General features: G+C 40.8%; 1 protein-coding gene across 1 annotated transcript in view; it reads left to right on the top strand.

The window, feature by feature from the left end:
* The first annotated feature begins 3,019 nt into the window (after nt 1–3,019).
* LOC120227384 (cytochrome P450 3A12) overlaps nt 3,020–24,137 on the top strand; it is a 34,959-nt gene continuing 13,841 nt past the window's right edge. The window contains exons 1-9 of the mRNA XM_039225508.1: nt 3,020–3,095; nt 5,502–5,554; nt 8,007–8,106; nt 14,647–14,760; nt 15,026–15,114; nt 16,878–17,026; nt 19,239–19,366; nt 20,807–20,873; nt 22,934–23,094. Of these exons, the coding sequence (XP_039081439.1) occupies nt 5,547–5,554; nt 8,007–8,106; nt 14,647–14,760; nt 15,026–15,114; nt 16,878–17,026; nt 19,239–19,366; nt 20,807–20,873; nt 22,934–23,094 (816 nt within the window). The 5' untranslated portion in view covers nt 3,020–3,095; nt 5,502–5,546. The remainder of the gene's footprint in view (nt 3,096–5,501; nt 5,555–8,006; nt 8,107–14,646; nt 14,761–15,025; nt 15,115–16,877; nt 17,027–19,238; nt 19,367–20,806; nt 20,874–22,933; nt 23,095–24,137) is intronic.

The raw sequence follows: 24,137 nt of genomic DNA, 5'->3' as shown, positions 1-24,137 counted from the left end.
TATTTGATTACATAGTATAAGAAATTCTGGATGTGTACAAAATATTTGTAATTTGTACTGTCTAAAATGCTAGCTTCCAAAGAAGAGGAGATGAGGTCTGAATGCATTTCTCTGGAACATTTTGTCCTTACTCATTGTATGTTGCATAACACGTATTCTGCTATGAACTGGAGTTATCTGTTAGCTGAAAGCAAGTGTACAGTATGTAACCATTTCTACCTAGCATCTTTTCCAACCACTTTCCTAATTTGCCTCTATGGGGTTAGCCTTGTAGGCCTAGCAAGTTCATGGCTAAAATGGTGCTGGCAGCCTCTTCTCTCAGCCTCTCTCCTTCCTCTACTCTGCCATCTCTCAGCAACACCTAAGTGGAAGGTTTGCAAGGATCCAGAACTCCCAGTTGTGGGATTCCAGAGGCAACTCATGAAGGATGAAATGCAGGCAGGTCAAGCCATAGGGAGCACCACCCATAATGGGTTTTTGAGATAGTTGATGCACAGTAAACATGGTTTACTAAGTCAGTAAACTTAGTAACCATATTGAAAAATTGATTGGGCCTTGCAGTGTGCTGAACAGATGAGTATCTCAGGTTGGAGGACCAGATTCCACAGGGGGAAGAATGGTCTGGGAATGGACTGTTTACTTACTGATCCTTTAATATGGCATTCAACACACATATGGATCAATTCCCCTTCTTTGTAGCTCAAGAGAACCAAATTGCCTGACTTGGGTTGACCTGATGGAATCTCACTTTTCAATGAGGCCAGTTGAGACTTCGACACAGTTTTCATTGTACACAAATAAGAACACTGTGGTTGCTCAAGACTTCTATGAAGACAGATTTAAGAAGGACCTGATCATGGGGCGCCTGGGTGGCTTAGTCGGTTAAGCGTCCGACTTTCACTTGGGTCGTGATCTCGCGGTTGGTGGGTTCGAGCCCCGCGTCGGGCTCTGTGCTGACTGCCAGCTCAGAGCCTGGAGCCTGTTTCGGAGTCTGTGACTCCCTCTCTCTCTGACCCTCCCCTGCTCACGCTGTCTCTCTCTCTCTCCTAGAAATAAATAAAACATTAAAAAAAAATTAAAAAAAAAGAAGGACCTGATCCAGGAAAATGACCAGGCAGAGAGACTAAGAGGCTTAACTCAGCGAGAGAAAGAGGAGAATATGATAGGAGGAGAGGAGAAAGAAACGAAGATAATGTTACTCAGAGAAACTGTATAGTCTGATTACTCCAGAGAGAGAGAGATAGAGGGATAGCAGTTGAGGTATAGTATGTACATCTAGAGAATGGATTAAATGTGACTGTTTAAGGAAACCAATGACCAGAGTGTCCAGGCCAGCAGAGGGGAGGGATACATATGAGACAAGGGAAAATATGTCTGAATAGAAAGGATTGATCTAGAATTAATCATGGCAGTGCATCCATGTTGCTCTTGCCCCAGGCTCCAGTAAAAAAAATAAGCAGCTCTCTAGCAGGGTTGGGCTGGTTTGGTGTAGGCAGGTCTTAGCCTCCACTGTGTCCCGTGGGCCACTCCCTGAGGTCCTGCCCTGGTGGTTGTGGGGAGAAAAATGACGGTGCCCCAGTCCCTTCTTGAACGAAGTGTTGGAAATCAGATCTCCCTGTGCCACAGGCGTAGCCAAAGTGGGCTGTTTTCTATGTCCCAAGCCATGCCTCGTTTCCAGATCTTAGCCCGAGTGCTTTATTGATACCGCCTGAAATATAAACCCGCAGGCCGGGTCCTTCCTAGCTGCGAATCGATCTGGGAGAGCAGTGGAGCAGTTTCAGGTTGGCCGTTTCCCTGCTGGGGATCAGCCAGGAGAGCAGTGGAGTCGTTTCTACTGGCGTCACCTGGGACCAGGGTACCCAGCCCAAAGTCAGCATCACAGCTGGAAACAGGATCACTCTCTGTCCCGAGGCAAGGTTTTTCTCTTCTCCAGGGACAGTTCTATGAGCAGTTTCAGCCACTCTTTCTTTTCCCCTTGACTCACCACGGCTCGCCACAATGGGAGTACCCTCCACGTCTTTGGGTCCCGGCCTGTTTCTATCTTCCCCAGTTCACATTCATGCGCCTATGAGGTTGTTTTCTCAGCGGACTCTGTCTTTTTTCCTCCCAAACTCCTGCGGTTCAGGGTCCTATGGCTTCAGGCCTTCTCAGTTTGAGAGAAGGGGGTGAGTGAAATGTACGCAGCTCCCTACTTCTCCCCCATCTTACCTCCTCTCCCACATTCAAAGAAGGACCTGATCCAGGAGCACCTAGATGGCTAAGTCGGTTGAACGTCTGACTTCAGCTCAGGTCATGATCTCACTGCTTGTGGGTTCGAGCCCCATGTCAGGCTCTGTGCTGACAATTTGGAGCCTGGAGCCTGCTTCAGATTCTGTCTGTCTCTCTGTCCCTCCCCTAATCATGCGCTCTCTCTCTCTCTCAGGTATAAAATAAAATATTTTTTTAAAATTTAAGAAGGAGCTGATCCAAAACAGCACCAGGGACTACAATAAAGGAAAAGCAGAAATGTCTATCTGAGGAAACTGCTAAGAACATTTCCATAGTAGATTCTCAGTAACTATTTGGTTTTGAGTGGATATATTTAGTAAAATCTCATCATTCATAGGAGCAGGTAAACTTTTTTTCTCTTTCTCATTCTTTGGAGAGTGACAATCTCCAAAGTCATGGCACCGTCACTTACTAAATAGTCACGAGTGAATTTTCTAAAAGAATCCAGCATGAGCCTTTTAGGAGCTCTCAATGTGGAAACATTTATCAAGTGTTCAGTCTAGGATTTGGGATGGTGAAGTTGTCAGCTGCTCTTAGCTACTCATCATCATTCTTTGTGGATCTCACAGTGAAGATGGGAAAGGAGATGATAAGTGAATGTAATGATTGCTGTTTGGATCGCTGTTACTATTTCTTGCCTACATGTTACCTCCCCTCTTACCTGTTCCAGTTGTATCAGTGACTGGACAGTCTCCGCACCTCTTTCACCATCCCTTTCTCTTTCACTTTACAGATATGGGACCTACACACATGGACTTTTTAAGAAGCTGGGAATTCCTGGGCCAAAACCTCTGCCTTTTGTGGGAACTGCTCTGGGGTATTGGTGGGTAAGTGTGGTCTGTGCTCCCTCTTTCTTCTTCTTATGGTTGCAAATCCCAGCTTAGTTTCATAGTAAAAATGTTCCTCTATAGGAGGAAGTCTTGGCTTTCAGACTCTCCAGAAATGGCATTATAAGCCCCAACTCAGCATATGGCCAGGTGTAGCCCAGGTCTCTCTTGTCTGCTGTTAGGAGCCTCAGGTTTTCAGTCAGCTGGCAGTGCACCTCTCTGATTCAGCCCAGGACTTGTTGTTCCAGCTTGTGAGGATCATAAAGAGGCTTTTATTTCTGGCAGTTGCTGATTCCCAGGAAGGCATAATGGTATTTGGTATTAGGAGAAAAGCATCAAGAGGGTCTCTGATAGTGGCTCATTAAGCTCTGTAGGCTAGAGTCAGACTTTTCTGTTCATAGCATGAGCTCTTATAGCCTCTTTGTTTTCCTGGATGGCTCTGGAATTTCAGTTTATTAGGCAGCCCAAGATTCACTTTTGGAAGATTTACACATAATTAAATTATCTTAAGGATTGGCCAAACTCCACCCCACCCCACCCCACAGTTATTTCCATGGCTCTAACTCACCCTTTGCCACCTGTGACATATTTTGGCATTTGAAAATTTGAACTAGAGATCTCGGCTTTACCTCTGTATCTTCAAAGGAGCACTCTATGGGTGAGTTGAGCAGGGAGAGAGTATAAGTGAGACAATATAGTGCTTTTCTATTGTTTTCAGATTTAATTCTAAATGAGGGGTGTGTGTGTGTGTGTGTGTGTGTGTGTGTTATTTTTCACACAAAGGTGGAACCACTCATACAAAACCATTTGAAAAGAGATGTTTTGACAAAACTATTAAAGACACTTAATGTGGGGTACCTGGGTGGCTCATTTGGTGAAGCGTCTGACTTTGACCCAGGTCATGATCTCATGGTCAGTGAGTTTGAGCCCTGCGGTGGGCTTTGTGCTGACAGCTCAGAGCCTGGATCCTGCTTCAGATTCTGCATCTCCCTCTTTCTCTCTGTCCTCCCTTGCTCGTGCTCTGTCTCTCTCTATCTCTCAAAAATAATAAACATTAAAAAATTAAAAATAATTAAAAATAAAGACACTTAATGTACCTGGATGGAATGTACTATCAGACACACAGACTGGTGGCTAATCCAGCTCTGATGCCTCACCAGAGGCCTGGCTTCTGAACAGAGGTAGGAGCTCACGTCCTAAAGGCCAGCAGGTAGAGTCTCTAGAATAGGCTGCACTCTGCCTCGGAGTCTCTTTCCTGCAGACCTGAGGCTTGCTCCTCAGATCCCACTTCTCCTGGCTCTCAGTGCCAGTTATCGTTAAGAATGTCCTGGACTTTTTCCTCTCCAACAGAGCAATAATCTCCTTTCCACTTTTCCCAGATCAACTCCTTAGTACGTGCACCCCAAGACCCACATTTCTGGAACCTTCCTTTGTAAAGTGAAAACATCAAATATCACAGCTGAAACATAGAGACAGGAAGTTTTTTTTGTTTTCTTTTTTTGAAGTGACATAATTGAAAACTCAGAAAGTGTTTTAATTTGCTCCTTCCTTTTTTTTTTTTTTTTTTTTTAATTTCTAGGAGAGAGAGAGACAGCGTGAGCAGGGGAGGGTCAGAGAGAGAGGGAGTCACAGACTGAAACAGGCTCCAGGCTCTGAGCTGGCAGTCAGCACAGAGCCCGACGCGGGGCTCGAACCCACGAACCACGAGATCATGACCTAAGCGAAAGTCGGACGCTTAACCGACTAAGCCACCCAGGCGCCCCTAATTTGCTCCATCCTTTGTGGAGTGGTGACATCATCCCCTCTTTTCCGTGTGAGAACTGGACAACTGGAAGCAAATCCACTTTGTTGTTCATCCATTTATCTGTCATTTTCTCACTCAACAAAATGTCTTAACACTTGGTAAATCTGCCAGACTGAAAGAGGGCACAGATGTCTTAATTTCCTAAATCTACTGAAAATCTAGTAGCGCTCATGAGTTCAATGAACAGAGTGGTATTGGGGGTTCAGAGTGTGCAGGCCACAGTGAGTTTCTCTCACCTTCTGTTTTCTCATGTGGCCCTGAAGTTAATAATTCAGATGGTTATGAGATTTAGAGACAACACATGCACAAGCCAAACATGTCAGAAAGACAGGGATTACACACTCTTTACAAATGGGCAAAATGTTCAGTATGAACAGTATTAGACACTTCAAGAAGGATTTGAAATTCTCCATTTTGTGTCTCCTCTGTTTTCTCTCCTTTCCTGTAAGAAACCTGTGAATAAGAGCTTCCCTCTATCTGCCAGTCAGAGGTAGTAAGCCGCATTTCATGTGATCTGCATCCTTTTTGTGCCCATTAGAGGTAGGCCTGAGTACATTTAGATTATGTACATTATTATTAATACAGTTTCTTTTCTCTTGCAGGGCTTTTCTGTTTTTGATGAGAAATGTTTTAGAACATATGGAAGAATGTGGGGGTGAGTATCCTGGAAATTTCCAGTGACAGGCTTTTTATGATGAGGTCCCCATGGTGTGGACAGTCTCAGTCAAGAGCCCCTTGAGATGAAGTCATCTAATTAAAGCTCCTAAGCCTCCCCTTCCTGGGATCCCATGTGTCACCAGGACATCCAAGTGTGTCATCCACTTGGGTCTGGAGAGCTTCAGGGTATCTTTTATATTTTAGATTAATATGTGCTTTTGATAGAAGCACTGTTGTAAACAGAATGTAAAACGATTTCTGCTCAGCTTTTTCTTACTCTGTCTGCAAGTGTGATTACTTTGTTTTGCCTTTTAGTACTAAGCCAAGACTTTCCAATAGAAGTATAGTCAAGTATTTCTTTCTCCCATTCTATGCACTGGAAGAGTTGTAGGGAATTTCTAAACCACAGTGTTTCACTGGTGGGCTGACAGACGGCATTTTGCAGTATGGCCTCAGCTGCTTGCAGTGGATATGCCCATTGAGGTCGGCTAGAGTTTTGCTGAAGCAGTGTGAGAGGTATAGTATGGTGCTGGGGTGCTCACAGTCAGTGTTGTACCTCTTTATCTTCTCTGGTCAAGTCCTCAGACACCATTTGGCTCTGCTGAGTTGGTGTGGCCCATAAGCAACATGATGGAATAGAAAGAACACAGATCTCTGGATTGTCACTGGTTCATCTCCAGTGTCCCTTCCTTTCTACATTCAGTACTGGTATGCTCTGGCTGGAGTCAGTCTTACATTGTGGGCCCCTGTTCTGTCTTTAATAAATGGTCCTCATGCTTGGCTGTGGATAAGGACCATCTGGGAGGGCAGATTCCAAAAATGCGGATTCTTGGTTTCCATCTCCCAGCAACACAGAATCTGAAGGATATGGGGTGGGGTGCAAGAATCTGAATTTAACTGGTAGTGGAAGCCATCCATATATGAGCTGTGTGAGATCATGAAAAGTAAAGGGTAACTCCAAGCCACTGTCCCTTGTCCACCCTGGTGTTTTTTAACAAACATGATGAGATGAGGGAAATCACTCGAGAAATATGATCAGGCTGATGGGAGAGCCAACCCAGGTGCCACTTCAGTAACTACTATCACTGCTTCAACACTAAACATACTTGACTCCCACTGAAACCTTCTGAGTTTTAGAATACTTTTTGCAGATGGGAAGCACTTAGTGCAGTGATTCTAATCCATTTTTATATCTGATCACAAAGCATTTGAAGTTCCTCTGTGATGTCAAAGGAAGAATAGGGGACTTGTGGAAAACCTTCCATTTTGTTCTAATAAATACAAATGATTTTTATTGGAAAACACAATGCCAGAAGACACTAGTTAAGTGTAACGTACGCTTCATGCCAGTGGCTAGTTCCCATTAATGTGTCATACGGACAGTCAAGAGGTCAGGCTTAACTGGGATGGATCACATATAAGGAGTCAGATTTGTGTGACACATGTGTCACAAATGGACTTGCCCTGCTGCTAAACTTGTCACCTATTGGAACCCAAGGGACTCACATGTGGGACCCACCTATAAGAATAAGTCTAAGTAGGGGCGCCTGGGTGGCTCAGTCAGTTAAGCATCTGACTTCAGCTCAGATCATGATCACATGGTTCCTGGGTTCAAGCCCTGCGTCAGGCTCTGTTCTGATGGCTAGCTCAGAACCTGGAGCCTGCTTCAGATTCTGTATCTCCCTCTCTCTCTGACTCTCCCCTGCTCATGCTGTCTCTCTCTCTCAGAAATAAATAAAAACATTAAAAAAAGAATACATCTAAGTAATAAAGGTAAATATATCTAAAGTGAATTTTATATATTTCTCTGTATTACTTTATTCTCTTTGGCTTTGTGGTTTCAAATTTTCTGAGTTAATGCTACCAAGGATGTCTCTTTAATATTTAAATAATATTTTCTTTAAAATGTAACTAGCAAGCATATTTTAGAAAATAAGTCAAAGAAATGATTCATAATTTTGCCATCACTTTTTGAGCATTTCAAGTCTTTATCTGCAGGCACATCTTTCATCTTTGTGATCACTTTGTCTATAATTTGCACCTAATATTGTATCACGTGCATTTCATGTGTTTGATGTATCTTCAAAATTATAATTTTTAGTGATTGAGTGGGTAGATTCTCTTTCATTTTTTTTTTGCTCTTAGATAATTTACTTGCCTTCATTTATTTACTAATCCATCTTCTTGTTTGATAATATAGACAAAATATTTAAAATGTTTGAAGTACTTCTAAAATATTTGAAATATTTTTAACATGCAAAAAATTATGGAGAATGGTCCCAGAAATACCCACATACACATGTAGACTTAATAATCTTTCTAATGTCATTTCTGGCCATGGTCTCAGAGATTGGATTAGGTAAGATCAGGATAAAAGTCTAGACTTCCAGGAGTGGCTGCCATTGCACAAACTGGCATGTTAAATAATCAGCTCTGTTTCCCTGACACAGGTTTTATGATGGGCGACAGCCGGTGTTGGCTATCACAGATCCGGACATGATCAAAACAGTACTAGTGAAAGAATGCTATTCTGTCTTCACAAACCGGCGGGTAGGCATGGATTTTTCTTAAATTTACATAGTTATTTCTAAAACTTTTATTTGAAAATAATGATAGATTCCCTGGAAGTTGTCCCAGGAGGTGTCATGTCATGTGGCCTCCAAGCTGTTTCCTCTAAGATAATATCTTGCTTAACTATATAGGACAGTATCAAAGCAGAATTTGTCATTGGTTCTAGCCACAGAGCTTATTCAGATTTCAGCAGTTTTAGGTTTACCCATTTGTGTGTGTGTGTGTGTGTGTTGCTGTCTGAATATTTATCTTACATGTAGATTAGTGTATCCACCAGCACAATCACGTTACAGAGCTGTTCCATCACCAAAAGTCTCCCTCTTAGTATTCTTCTGTAGGCACAGTGTGTGGCTTGTCTTTTTGTTGTATCAGGGTCTACAGCAGAGCAAACGTTTTTTTTAAATTTTGATAAGGCCAGTTCATTTGTTTTTTCCTTTTATGGGTTTTGACTTTGGCTCATGTTTGAAAACTCTTCACCTAGCTGCAAGTCCCAAGGATTTTCTCCAAGCATTTAGTTTTATGTTTTACATTTAAGTCTGTGATCTGTTTTGTGTTCATTTTAGTGTTAATTGTGAGATGGGAAGTTTAGGTCAAGGATCTTTGTTTTTGGCCCTTGAATGTCTAATTGCTCCAGCACCAGTGTGAAAAGTCTGTACTTCCTCCACTGAATTGATTTTGTACTAACATTAAAATTCAGAGGGGCATGTGTGTGTGTGTTTCTCATTTTCTGTTCTGTTCATTGATCTCTGTATCTAGTCCTGCACCAGTGCTAGGCTATCTTGATTACTGTAGCCGTATAGTACCTCTCACATATGTCCAGTGATTCCTCCCATTTTATTTTTGTTAGAATTGTGTTAGCTATTCCAGCTGCTTTGCCTTTCCATACAAATTCAGAACTTATCTATGTTTACCTAATAGCAGAGACTTTGTAAGACATGCTTCAAACCCATAGATCTGTTTGGGAGAAATTTGTATCTTCACTAAGTCATGTCTGTCAATTCATGAACATACTATGTGTTTATTTAGGTTTTCTTTGATTTTTTTCACCAATGTGTAGCTCTCAGCACAGGAAAAACATACATGTGTTATAAAAAATGTGTACCTAAAATAGTGCACTTTCTTTGAGTGATTATTGCGTTTTTAATGGCTTTTGACATATTCTTGTTATTATATAGAAATGTGGTTGGGTTTTGTGTTGATCTTGTTTTCTACAACCTAGCTGAGCTCATTTATTAGATGCAGAGCTGTTCTTTTTTATATTCCTCAAGATTTTCTACATTGACATTATGTCATTTGAAATAGGGATACTCCTATTTTTAATCTTTCCATTCTGTATGTCTTTTATTTCTTTGTTTTGTCTTATTGGACTAGCTAGATTTTCTAGTACAATGTTGAATAAGAGTGGTTAGAGTGGATATTCTGTCTTGTTCCTGATGTTAGGGGGAAGCATTCAGTCTTTCATCATTAAAAAATTTAGATATATATGTTTATAATAAAAACTGCTTACATTTATATTATATATAAGGGCTGCCTGGGTGGCTTAGTCGGTTAAGCGTCCGACTTTCGCTTAGGTCATGATGTCGCGGTTTGTGGGTTCGAGCCCCGCGTCGGGCTCTGTGCTGACTTCCAGCTCAGAGCCTGGAGCCTGTTTCAGTCTGTGACTCCCTCTCTCTCTGACCCTCCCCTGCTCACGCTGTCTCTCTCTCTCTCTCCTAGAAATAAATAAAACATTAAAAAAATTATATTATATATAAAATGAAATGATTATGGCACATGAATTAATTAATGTTACCAACAACATCCAGAGTTACTCTGTGTGTGTGTGTGTGTGTGTGTGTGTGTGTGTGTGTGTGTGTTAAGAACATGTAAGATCTACTTTTTTAGCAAATTTCAAGTATATACTACAGTGGTAATTATTATAATCCCCATGCAGTATATTCAGTCTCCACTACTTATTTATCTTATAGCTGAAAATTTGCACCATTTGGTTAGTGTCTGCCCTTTGCCCTCCTCCCCAGCCGTTGATAACTAACACTACCTTCTATAATGAGCTTGTCTTTATTTTTCCGATTCCACTTATATGTGAGATCATGAGATGCCTGTCCTTCTGTGTCTGGTTTAGCTCCCTTAGCATCTTGTCTATGTTGTCCAGGTTCATCCATATTGTTTGAAATGGCATGATTTCCTTCCTTTTTAAGGCTGAGTAATATTGCCATTTCTTTATCCATTCATCCATCCATTTACATTTATTTTTTTCCTTTTGCATATTTTTTCTTTTATAGTTTATTGTCAGTTGGTTTCCATAAAACACCCAGTGCTCATCCCAACAAGTGCATTCATTTACATTTAAAGAGTTATTGATAAGTTAGGATTTACCGTTGTCATTTTGGTAATCCAGGTGTTTCATAGATCACTTATTCCTTCTTCCTGTCTTCCTTTGTGATTTTACGTATTTTTTTTTATAGTGGTATGCTTTGATCTTTTTCTCTTTATCTTTTCAGTATCTACTCTAGTTTTTTTTTTAATGTTTATTTTTGGGAGAGATACTGAGACAGAGCATGAGTCAGGGAGGGGCAGAGAGAGAGGGAGACACAGAATCTGAAGCAGGCTCCAGGCTCTGAGCTGTCAGCACAGAGCCTGACATGGGGTTTGAACTCATGAACCATGAGTTTATGATCTGAGCCTCAATTGGACATTGCAACCTACTGAGCCACCCAAATGCCCCTAATTATTTCTCTTTAACCTTTCACTAGAGTTATAAGTAATTTTCACATCCCAGTACAATTTACATTTACCAGTGAAATTTTATACTTTCATGTGATTTCATGTTACTAGTAAGTGTCCTTTTTTTTAGCTTGAAGAACTCTCTTTAGTATTTCTTTAAAGGCAAGGTTAGTGGTTATGAATTATTTCCATTTTTGTTTTTTTTTAAATAGTTTATTGTCAAGTTGGTTTCCATATAATACCCAGTGCTCATCCACACAAGTACCCTCCTCCATGCCCATCACCCTCTTCCCCTCCCCTTCACTCCCATCAGCCCTCAGTTTGTTCTCGGCATTCAAGAGTCTCTCATGGTTTGCTTCCCTCCCTCTCCCCCACTATTTTTCCCCTTCTTCTCACCCATGGTCCTCTGTTAAGTTCCTCCTAATCCTCCTATACGTGCAAATATATGGTATCTGTCCTTCTCTGCCTGACTTATTTTGCTCAGCATAACACCCTCAAGTTCCACTTTTGATTGTCTGGAAATGTTTTATCTCTTGTTTCTGAAGGCCTTCTTTTCAGGGTAAAGTATTCTTGAAAAATCACTCACTCTCTTCTGGCTTTCAAGATTGCTGCTGAGGAATCAGCTGATGGCCACAGGGATGTCCTCCTTTTATACGATGAGCTCCTTTTCTCTTGCTCCTTTCAAGACTTTTCTTTGTCTTGGGACACCTGGGTGGCTCAATCAGTAAAGCATCTGACTTCAGCTCAGGTCATGATCTAGAGGTCTGTGGGTTTAAACCCCATGTCAGGCTCTGTGCTGACAGCTCAGAGCCTGGAGCCTGTTTCAGATTCTGTCTCTCTCTCTCTCTCTCTCTCTGCCCCTCCCCAATTCGTGCTCTGTCTCTCTCTGTCTCAAAAATAAATAAACGTTAAATTTTTAAAAATATTTTTTGTCATTAGTTTTTGACAGTTATAATGTATCTTGGTGAAGTCTTTTTTTGATTCAATCTTATTGAGGGCTTTTAAGCTCATGTCCCAAGATTTCCATATATTTCCCAAGGTTTGGGAAGTTTTCAGCCATTGTTTCTTTAAATAAGCATTCTGCCCACTTTTCTGCTCATATATGGGAGATGCATATTGTTTCATTTGATGGTGTCCTATAAGTCCTTTTGGTGCTTTTTCTTCCCAGGCTTTGTCTTTTTTTTTTTTACCTTACTCTGACTGGATAATTGAAAGTAATTCAGGAGAGCAAGGTTGGTTCAGGCAGTTGGGGGCCTCAACATCAACAACTGCATGATTCTTGGCAGCAGGAGGAATGGAAGGTTCTTGTGGCTGCAGTAGCTGTTGGGATAATCAGTAACACCATTAGGTCCAGCACCAGGGGACTGGGGCAAGCAGAATGGTGGCCAGAATTGGTGCTATATACACAATCATTGTGTGTAGTGGGGGTGGGGGTACTGAAAGCAGGCTTATCCCCAGAACAGGGCTGGGGCCACCAGTGGGGACCATGGCCAGCTGTGAGCACACAGGTATATTCAGGGGCTAGCCACTGCTGCATGCATGGCAATGAGTGCTTGTGACTAGAATCTGGCCATGTATAGTTGTACAGCTTCAGGGTTTAGCTGTGGACTCTTGTGGTAGTGTAGTCCAGTGATAGGAATTAGGCCTAACCTCAGGTACCTCAGTCATTCATCATTGATGTGATGTTAGCTCTAGGGTTGTTATATACCCTTTATGAAATTGAGGAAGATGTTGTCTGTTCCTAGTTTGTCAGTTTTTAATATGAATGGGTGTTAGAGATATCTGTATTAAAACAAAATAATAAATCTATAAGGAACTCACCAAACTCCACACCTGAAAAACAAACAATCCGGTGAAGAAATGGGTAGAAGACATGAATAGACACTTCTCCAAAGAGGACATCCAGATGGCCAACAGACACATGAAACGATGCTCAACATCCGTCCTCATCAGGGAAATACAAATCAAAACCACACTGAGATACCACCTCACTCCAGTCAGAGTGGCTAAAATGAGCAAATCAGAGGACTCTAAATGCTGGCGTGGATGTGGAGAAACGGGCACCCTCCTACACTGTTGGTGGGAATGTAAACTGGTACAGCCCCTCTGGAAAACAGTTTGGAAGTTCCTCAAAAAATTAGCAATAGAACTCCCCTATGGCCCAGCAATAGCACTGCTAGGAATTTACCCAAGGGATACAGGAGTGCTGATGCATAGGGGCACATGTACCCCAACGTTCATAGCAGCACTCTCAACAATAGCCAAAACATGGAAAGAGCCTAAGTGTCCATCCACTGACGAATGGATCAAGAAGATGTAGTTTATCTATACAATGGAATACTCCATGGCAATGAGAAAGAATAAAATCTGGCCATGTGTAGCAACGTGGATGGAACTTGAGGGTGTTATGCTGAGCGAAATAAGTCAGGCAGAGAAGGACAGATACCATATGTTTGCACGTATAGAAGTATTAGGAGGAACTTAACAGGACCATGGGGGAGAAGAAAGGGAAAATTGTGGGGGAGAGGGAGAGAGGCAAACCATGAGAGACTCTTGTATGCTGAGAACAAACTGAGGTCTGATGGGGTTGGGGGAGAGGGGAAGGTGGGTGGTGGGCATGGAGGAGGGCACTTGTGGGGATGAGTACTGGGTGTTATATGGAAAACAGCTTGACAGTAAACTATTATTAAAAAATAAAAATAAAAACCATCTTGCATCTAAAAATAAAACAACAAAGTACAGTTTTGGAAGATGGAAGAAAAATTTGGGTTTGTTGGCCAATAGGCCAGTACCAATCTGAGATATAGAATTATCTCTCTCTTTTTCCTTCTGTCTCTTTGGGGAAATACAGGGGGAATAGATTTCTCGTAACTGCATCATTTCTTCAGAATAGATTCCTAATTTTTTTAGTGTTAATTATAGTATTTTTTAAAAATCACCATAACAAGACATCTGTTTTGTGAGTTGCTCCTGCTGTAGATATATGTAAAGACAAAACTGGTTTGAGGTACTATGCAGCTTGCCAGAGCTATCTGGCTATCTCTACCAATCCATTTCTATTCTGCACAGGTTAGGACTAGGGGTTGATACTCTGTATTTCCCTGGAGGAGTAGTTTCCCTACCAAATTTACCTAACCACATTTAAATTAAAACATTGGGATATAAAGCCTGGAAAACACATCAGGTGGCATGATGTGTTTTTCAGCTTCTTAGAGGGGTAGGCATTTGGTATAAACATCTGTTGAACGTCTGACATAGGGCCTGCTACTCAGTAGACAATCACTAAGTACTTGTTGAATAATTTCTTTTTTTTAGATAGTTTATTGTCAAGTTGGTTTGCATATAACACCCAGTGCTCATCCCCACAAGTGCCCTCCTCCATGCCCATCACCTCTCTTCCCCTCCCCCCACTCCATCTCCCCTCAGTTTGTTCTCAGCATTCAAGAGTCTCTCATGGTTTGCCTCCCTCCCTCTCCCTCACTATTTTTCCCCTTCTTCTCCCCCATGGTCCTCCGTTAAGTTGCTCCTAATCCTCCTATTTGTGCAAACATATGGTATCTGTCCTTCTCTGTCTGACTTATTTCGCTCAGCATAACACCCTCAAGTTCCATCCACATTGCTACAAATGGTCAGATTTTATTCTTTCTCATTGCCATGGAGTATTCCATTGTATAGATAAACCACATCTTCTTGCTCCAACTTGTTGAATAATTTCTATCCATTTGACAAATTTTCCACAACCTTTGAGACCTTCAAAAATTATATAAGGCAAAATGTCTTTTGCTTTGATGCTAGCCTCTTGGTCCAGTGGGAATTATGAAAAATGCCCTCTCTCTGTCTGAGGATGAACAATGGAAGAGAATACGAACATTGCTGTCTCCAACCTTCACCAGTGGAAAGCTCAAGGAGGTAAAAAAAAAGGGGGGGGAGGGCTTTCAGTTAGAAAGTTAAGGAATACATCTGTGAACAGGTAGAAAATAAGATCACAGTCCATTTCTTAGGTGTAGTCTGCTGAATTTGGGTTTCTTAAAAATGGTCTTTTATCTTCATGTCCGGGAAGAGACATGATAATATTTGTTATTAAATGTACTTACTGCTTTATGGTTATGAAATCCAGGTCATTCTAGGACTTGATTCTCAGATTTAAATCAAGTGGTCTTGCATTTGTGTGTAGATGTTCCCCATCATTGGCCAGTATGGAGATGTGTTGGTGAGGAACCTGAGGAAGGAGGCAGAGAAAGGCAAGCCTGTCACCTTGAAAGAGTAAGTAGATCTGCACCTGCTGGGCTTCTGACTCTGTCATGACACTTTCCATCTGCCACCACAGAGCCAGATTCTCACTGTTGAGTTAGTCCCGTGAGCAAACATAAGTAGGCCTGTGGAGTTACAAGTCCAGTGGGCCACCCAAGAAGAAGTAACACCCCTCAAAAGGCAGGACTGTCAGGAGAGAACAGATCTTCTTTTGTGTACATGATACAGGATTAATTTATCTACTTGATTGTCCCCTTGGATATTCTAGAAGACAAAAATACATTGTTTGAAAATAAGAATCATAATTTACTAAATCGTTGAGTGTAGAGGGTATGGAATGGTGGGAGGGGAAGGCACTTTGTACATATTGGTGGGCAGTGGGGGGGGCAGGGAATTTATCATGTGGAACTTGGAACAACTTCCTGATTTTGTTGAGGATATTAGCAAACACTGTATATTAACTTTATGACCACTTGTCCATTTTTGAACCTTAGCAGAGAGAAGGCCTTGCTCATGGGATGAGGAGGGTGACCATACGCACATATGTATACAGTTTTTTGCCTAAACCATGATATTTTAAAATTATGCAGGATGAACAGATGTACATTGGAACTGTTCTAGGAAACCTGGTGGCATATGATCACTTAGCTATGGCAACCCACAAATCAATTTTGGAGAGATTTACTATATATATTTTTACTAGGAAAATTCTTAGATCTTACATTTTCCTGATATGAGTGTGTCCTGATGGAAAGCTCTGATTACTGGAGTTGAGGAAAAAAGATCTTTCAGGAGCCTTAGCAGGAGTGTAGAGAAGGAGGGATGACATTCCTTTCAGCACAGAGCATGGTGTTGCTGTTCTGTAATGTGCTGAAGAGGAACTTCATCTCTGAGCATAGATACCGTGGTGAGAGAAAGTCCAGATCAGTTTCACCGTTCTTGACTCCTCTAAGGGTTAATTATTCCACTGTTTGTCCTGCTCAGATACACTGCTTATCCACTTTCAACTGTCATACTAAAAACACACTACTGTAATTTGTCTGACTTTGGGTCTCTATTCCTTTATGACAGCTCCTTGAGTTCAGAAGTGTCTCTAACTTGCCATAGAGTCCCCATCACCCTTAGCACAGGGCCAGTGGCATCACTAGCATGATGACTTTCAAATTCCTCATGAATACCTACCCCACGAGTGAGTGTGATGGCATATAGACTCTTCAGATGATCCAGAAGGTGGTTCCAAAAGTGTGGCTCTTCACCAACTGATGAATGAATCATGAAGATGTGGTATATTTGTACAATGGAATACTACATGGCAATGAGAAAGAATGAAATCTGGCCATGCGTAGCAACATGGATGGGTGGGTGCTGAGTGAAATAAGTCAGGCAGAGAAGGACAAATACCATATGTTTGCACTTATGGGTGGATTAGGAGGAAGTTAATGAAGGGCAATGCAGGAGAAGAAGGGGAAAAATAGTTGGGGAGAGGGAGGGAGGCAAACCATGAGAGACTCTTGAATACTGAGAACAAACTGAGGGCTGATGGGAGTGGGGGAGAGGGGAAGGTGGGTGATGGGCATGGAGGAGGGCGCTTGTTGGAATGAGCACTGGGTGTTAAATGTAAACCAATTTGACAATAAAGTATTTAAGAAAAAAACAAAAATGTGGCTCTTGTGTGGCCTTAGCATTGAAATCTAATGTTCTTTTGGCTGCATGTGTTGGATACGGATAGTAGAGTTTCTGATTTTAATTATCCATGTCTTTCTTTCTCTACTCAGCATCTTGGGGGCTTACAGCATGGATGTGATTACCGGTACTTCCTTTGGAGTGAACATTGATTCCCTCAACAACCCACAAGATCCCTTCGTAGAAAATACGAGGAAGCTCTTAAAGTTTTCATTCCTTGATCCACTTTTCTTCTCAATACGTATGTACATTACTATTTTTTCTTCTCCCTTCCTTTTCTCCTTTTCTTCCTTCCTCCCTCACTTCCTCCCTTCCTACCTTTCTACAACAATTTTATTGAGATATAACTTCACATAACATATAATTCCCTTTTAAAATGTACAATTGAGAATTTGGCTATTGAGATAGTGCTGCTACAAACATTGGGATGCATGTGCCCCTTTGGATCAGCATTTTTGTATCCTTTGGATAAATAACTAGTCATGCAATTGCAGGCTCATAGGGTAGTTTTGTTTTTAATGTTTTGAGGAAACTCCATGCTGTTTTCCAGAGTGGCTGCACCAGTTTTTATTCTACCAACAACATAAAAGTGTTCCCCTTTCTCTGTATCCTTGCTAACATCTGTTATTTCGCAAGTTGTTAATTTTAGCCATTCTGACAGTGTGAGTTTGTTCTTGTATTTTAGAGTCTCTTATCGTTTGCCTCTCTTTCTGTTTTTTCTTATTTTATTTTTTTCTTCCCTTCTCCTATGTTCATCTGTTCTGTTTCTTAAATTCATATAGGAATGAAATCATATGACGTTTGTTTTTCTAACTGAATTATTTCACTTAGCATAATACACTCTAGTTTCATCCATTCTTTTTGATCGTCAAGTAATAGTCTATTATATATATGTGTGTATATATATGTATATATATATGTGTGTATATATATGTATATATATACACACACACACCACATCTTTTTTTTTAACAAATAGTTTATTACCAAGTTGGTTTCCATATAACACCTAGTGCTCATCCCAAGTGCCCTCCTCCATGCCCATCTCCCCCCTCCCCCCCGACACCCATCAGTCCTCAGTTTGTTCTCAGCATTCAAGTCTCTCATGGTTTGCCTCTATCCCCCTCCCCCACTGTTTCCCCCCACCTTCTCACCGATGGTCCTCCGTTAAGTTCCTCCTAATCCTCCTATATGTGCAAACATATGGTATTTGTCCCTCTCTGCCTGACTTATTTCACTCAACATAACACCCTCAAGATCCATCCATGTTGCTACACATGGCCAGATTTCGTTCTTTCTCATTGCCATGCAGTATTCCATTGTATAGATAAACCACATCTTCTTGATCCATTCGTCTGTTGATGGACACTTAGGCTATTTCCATGTTTTCGCTATTGTTGAGAGTACTGCTATGAACATTGGGGTACATGAGCTTCATTTTCTATTTCATAGGTTTCTGGTCTTGTCTCTATTATGTGCTTCCTTCTGCTTGCTTTGGGTTTAATTTCCTCTTGTTTTTCTGACATGTTTATGGCAGAAAGCTGGATCATTGAATCATTGAATTGAGATCTTGGTTCTTTTTAAATGTAGACATTTATAGCGATAAATTTTTTCTGGCATAACTTTTGCTACACCCAAGAGTTGGTATTTCACGTCTTCATTTTGATCAGCCTCCAAGTAATTCCTCCTTTTAATTAAGAAATTACTAATGTTTATTTATTTTTGAGAGAAAGAAAGACAAAGCACAAATGGGGAAGGGGCAGAGAGAGAGGGAGACACAGAATCCAAAGCAGGTTCCAGGATCTGAGCTGTCAGCACAGAACCTTACATGGCGCTCGAACTCATGAACTGTGAGATCATGACCTGAGCTGAAGTCAGACGCTTAACTGACTGAGCCACCCAGGCACACTTCCAAGTAATTCTTAATTACCTTTTTTATTTCTTCTTTGAACTATTGGTTATATAGGAGTGCAATGTTTAATTTCCATGTATTTTTTGAGTTTCCCAATGTTGTTTATGTTCTCAGTTTCTAGTTTTATTACATTGTGGTCAAAGGGCATACTATGTATTATTTGCATTCTGACAACCATTTCTTAAACAGTATGATTAATTCAAGTAACATATTATGGTCTGGTTTATCCAAAAAGGCTCAGTCTAAAAATAAAAGATAAGATATCCAGTAAAGTAATTCTGTTGCTTTGGTCACTCCAAAGTTGTGGAGGTGGACACTGATCTCACTGCTATAGTTGTGGTCACCATGTGTGACTTGCCCTGGCTCAGCCATTGGCTTGAAATTTCTGTAAGGGAAATGACTTGAAAGTCCATAAGGGAATGACTTCTGGCTTCAATGACTCCTGGTGTCTTTTACTCCTGTGATTGGAAGAGTAAATTATAATTGCTGCAGGTAAATTTTGCATTTTCACTGTGCTTTCCATTGCTCTTTTTCCTTACAGTACTCTTCCCATTCCTTACCCCAGTTTTTGAAATATTAAATATCTGGCTGTTTCCAAAAATGGTTACTGATTTTTTCACAAAATCTGTAACAAGAATGAAGGAAAGTCGCCTCAAAGATAAACAAAAGGTAAATCCAGTGGTGGTAACATGTGGGTGTTCACTTTTGATCTTTTCTTGAGTTGTGTACATCTCAAATGTGCACTTCTATGTATGTTTTTATGGTAGGTAGAGAACTGTAGGGTTTAGTACAGGAGAGTTCTAACATTTTACAGAGAATGAAGAAGGTGGAAGTTAAGGAAAGTGTTAAGAAACTGAGTCAGAGAAAGAATGCTTATAATAATAAGCATGGCAACTCGTATGTCACTGCACAAAATTTGGTGAGAGAAAAACTACCATTTCACTTCAATAAATTGTCAAAGCACAAAAATCACTGTGTAAAAATAAATTTCTGTTTATTATAATTTTGCCAGATCTAACATTGGCAAAGAATGGCTTAAATTCTAAGCCTCTTGTTTTACACATTCTCTAGTGGAAGGTCCTATTAGGCACCTGGTGGAGTATAATCTGTGTTAAATTTGAGCCTGATATTGTCTAGAATGGGCAGGAGTCTTCTCTGGGCACGAAGGCAGAAAGCTGGCTAAGCCAGTTTTGCCTTAAATGAGGCCTGTTGGCGAGAAAAGAATATGTGCAGGACAGAGAGACAGGGTTGGGTACCCCAGGATGTCACCGAAGATTGTGCAGAGTTCTGGGAGGGTGGAAGAATGGAAGATGCTGACACAGAAGCTCCCCATAGAGTTTGCAGAGGTCAGGGGATTGATCTATGTGACCATTCATTAAAAATTATGGCCAGAGTTCCATTTGTAGCAACATGGATGGAACTTGAGGGTGTTAAGCTAAGTGAAATAAGTCAGACAGAAAAGGACAGATGCCGTAGGTTTGCACGTATAGGAGGATTAGGAGCAACTTAACAGAGGACCATGGGGGAGAAGAAGGGAAAAAATAGTGGGGAAGAGGGAGGGAGGCAAACCATGAGAGACTCTTAAATGCTGAGAACAAAGTGAGGGTTTATAGGAGTAGAGGAGAGGGGGAAAGGGGTGATGGGTATGAAGCAGGGCACTTGTTGGGATAAGCACTGGGTGTTATATGGAAACCAACTTAACAAGAATCTATAAAAGAAAAAAAGAATAATAGATAGATAGATAGATAGATAATTAAAAAAAAAAAAAGAATCATGGCCAGAGTTAAACAGGACTGGCATCAGGGATTTTCTCCTGAACAAGCAGGCATGACAAGAGAGGGAGCAGGCAGTTCTTTTGGTCAACAGCCAGAAAAGCTGAAGGCAGGAACCAAAAAGCAGTGGGACTGAATAGCTGGATTCCTGTCAGAGAAGCATCCTGTTCTCCAAGTTTGTAGCTGGAAGTTTTTGTTTAGTGATGACTCTGCAAAAACTAGTCAGATCTCTGTATGTAAAGGGGCCATATTCTCAGGAAAGAAGTTAAGTCCTGCACCCCTGACTTAATTCTGACTTCACAAGTGACCTTTTGTCATTGCAATTTTCTTCTTCCAGCACCGAGTGGATTTGCTTCAGCTGATGATTAACTCCCAGAATTCCAAAGAAACAGACACCCATAAAGGTAAGCAAGGAGAGTATCAAAGAGCCAGTGATGGGAGGCTCAGAGGCAGGAGTGGTTCTGAGATGTGCACAGAGGTTTTTAGCAGGTAAAATTTCTGCAAATTGAAGAACAACACGTGTTCAGATACAAATGATAGCAGAAGCACTTTCCAGAAGCCCACAGCCTCAGGTTTGTTCAGAGCCAGCGGGCAATGATAGACTAAGCAATTCATTGTCTGCCACAGAGGAGCTTGTTTCCAATGTGAATCCTCTGACATACTCCAGACCCACTGAATCAGAACCTCTGTCTAGAAATTCATATCAAGGCTTCATCACACCAGGAGGCACAGGCCCCCGGTGTTGGTGACCTTCACTTGGAACAACTGGTTAAAATTGTGTTCACTGGCATAATGTACTTGTAAAGTTTTATTTTTCCCTTTGTAATTAGTAAATAACTGGTGCAGGAAGCCTTTGCAACTGTGTAAATACTATGGGTTATTTTTCAAAGTTTAACCTACTACCTATGTTGTCCATGGATGGCATTCGACTGAAACTATTATTACTATGATTCCAGAATGGTGACTTTTTAAATCCATCATTTCTTTTATATTCATGTGTTAATGTTCCATTTTTATGGAAGCTATTTATTCTCTCATGAGTAAATTTATTTATATATGTCAGTATGATCTCATGTATAACTAACTTAATCTTTTACACCATTTTTTATTTAGATCATCAATTCTCTCAGATTTGTCCTCTGGAAGGCCTTTCAAGTGGGCTCCTGTGTATTCTTTTAATTATTTCTTCTTATTTTTTTAGGCTTTCAGTAGACTTTATTTTTTATACCAGTTTTAAGTTCACTGAAATTGAGTGAAAAACATAGAGATTTCATATATATATATATATATGTTTTTTTACAATGTGTTACATTTATTACAATCAATGTCCCAACAGTGACACATTATCACCATCCCAAATCCTTAGTTTACATTACACTTCATGTTTGGTGTTGTCCATTATATGGGTTTTGACAAATGTATAATGATGTCTATTCACTTTTACAGTACATAAAGTATTCTGTATTCTTTTCCCATATTTTTTCTGAGAATTTCCTTGAATTCTGGTGTGAGACACTCCGAGTTTATCTTTTGTTTCCCCTGATGAGTGTTGGAATCAGCCATTTCTCCATGAATCTGTTTCTTTTTAGTGAGAAATGGTATTTAGAAATCAAAATCTGGGATCTAGGAGTGCACATTACTACCAGGGTTTCTTTGCTTTATTTCCTCGCAGAGGACCAAGCTAAGAACATGAAATATATTTATACAGGAGAGATAAACATGAGTATATCCATATCTATCCATAACCAGTGGTATAATTATGCTCTCTATATCTGAAAGAAAAAAGTAGTCTTGATTTAGCTGTGTCTATGACAGAAATATTCCCATTGTGTTTAATTTTAAGTATCTCTGGTTTGACAACAATCTCACAAAATTCTTGAATATTTAACCATTGATTTTTGAGAAAAAGGATGGTTTATTCCATCATATCACATATCCGTAGCCCAACATTGTTCTCTTAAATTCTCTTAAGTCACTAGTATGTTGAGATGAAAGATCATTTAACTTTCCTGACAATCCTTAGCACTTCAAACTTTCTCATAAAATTTAAGCTGTATTTTAGCTGGAAGAATTTAAATTTTCATGGGGAGCAGTGCTATCTCATGTTACATGTGGCTGAAGTACTTTTAGGATTCTCCAATGAACAGACTGATAACACTGTGTACATCAGACAGAAATGTCATCTTACGAAACTACCCACGTGTGGTGGTGGAGAGGGTGGCATAACCAGAAGCAAATGGCTAAGAATAGTATAGACCTTGGGAATAAACAGGTCAAGACAACTTTTGCCTCTTTCTTGCTCTGGAAGATAGACATAAGAGTGAAAACTCTCCAGAGTTTGATTACAAATTGCTTTTATATTTTTCCTTTGAGGGATTTGAGAGTTTCAGGTGGATTTCTCATCATCTACTATGATGTCTTATATTTGCCTGCTGTAGCTAACATGCCTTTCCCCTCCTTTTAGCTCTGTCTGATCTAGAGCTTGTGGCCCAATCTATTATCTTTATTTTTGCTGGCTATGAGCCAACCAGCACTTCTCTCTCCTTCCTTGTGTATGAACTGGCCACTCACCCTGATGTCCAGCAGAAACTGCAGGAGGAGATTGATGCGACTTTCCCCAATAAGGTGAGTGGGTCATACCTGCAGAAGGAATCAGGATGGGCTTGGATATGAATCAGTAACAGATTAGCCCTCTAATCTAGTGGGTTTTCATAGCAAAAGTTCACTTCCACTCACATTCGCATATCCAACATGGGTCTTAGTGGAGAATGGGAGCAAGTCTCTGCTCCGTATAGTTAATTGGGAATACAGGGCATTGAGACTCCACTTTTAATACCTGTATTAATTGGAACTTGGGGACTTCGTGTTGGCTGCAGAACAAGAACTAGAGTTATATACCTGCTTTTCAAATGTTTTGCCCTGAACTGACATACATCTCTGCAGTTCATAGCCCATATACAAAGTTGTTTCCCATAAATTCACGTAGACTGGGGAATATAGGGGTCCTATATGGATATTGGGTAAGTCATGAGTGTCTCTACCACACATCCTAAGAAGTGTCCTCTCAAATTATCTCCATGTCACAAGTCAGGAAACTGAACTACGGAGAGACAACATAACTTTCTTACATTATCACATAACTGGTGTTAAATAAGCCAGTCTAGGAGCCAGGATAACAGGATCCTGATTGAATTCTTAACCTCTCCAATGTTGGCTTTTAAATATAACACCAAGAGGGGCGCCTGGGTGGCTTAGTCAGTTAAGCATCCGACTTTCGCTTAGGTCATGATCTCGCGGTTCGTGGGTTCGAGCCCCGCGTCGGGCTCTGTGCTGACTGCTAGCTCAGAGCCTGGAGCCTGTTTCAGTCTGTGACTCCCTCTATCTCTGACCCTCCCCTGCTCACGCTGTCTTTCTCTCTCTCTCCTAGAAATAAATAAAACATTAAAAAAATAAGTAAATAAATAAATATAACACCAAGAGACATGCACATATTGCCCATGCTGTCTCAGATCTCTTCCCAAACTGGAATTCCCTGTTTGTGAAGAGACCTGGCCACTGGAGCTACAGCAGCTTATTTGAAACCCTGAAGGTACAAATAGGAGACCCTTCTAGTGACAGAGGATGGAGCTGAGAGTAGGATTCTGATCCTCTTTACAAAGTCCCCTACA

Source organism: Hyaena hyaena, unplaced genomic scaffold, assembly GCF_003009895.1.
Source record: "Hyaena hyaena isolate Hyena2069 unplaced genomic scaffold, ASM300989v1 scaffold_2269, whole genome shotgun sequence".
NCBI classification, from domain to species: Eukaryota; Metazoa; Chordata; class Mammalia; order Carnivora; family Hyaenidae; genus Hyaena; species Hyaena hyaena.
The sequence above is the reverse complement of the archived record's forward strand: the minus strand, read 5'-3'. Positions and strand labels throughout refer to the sequence as shown.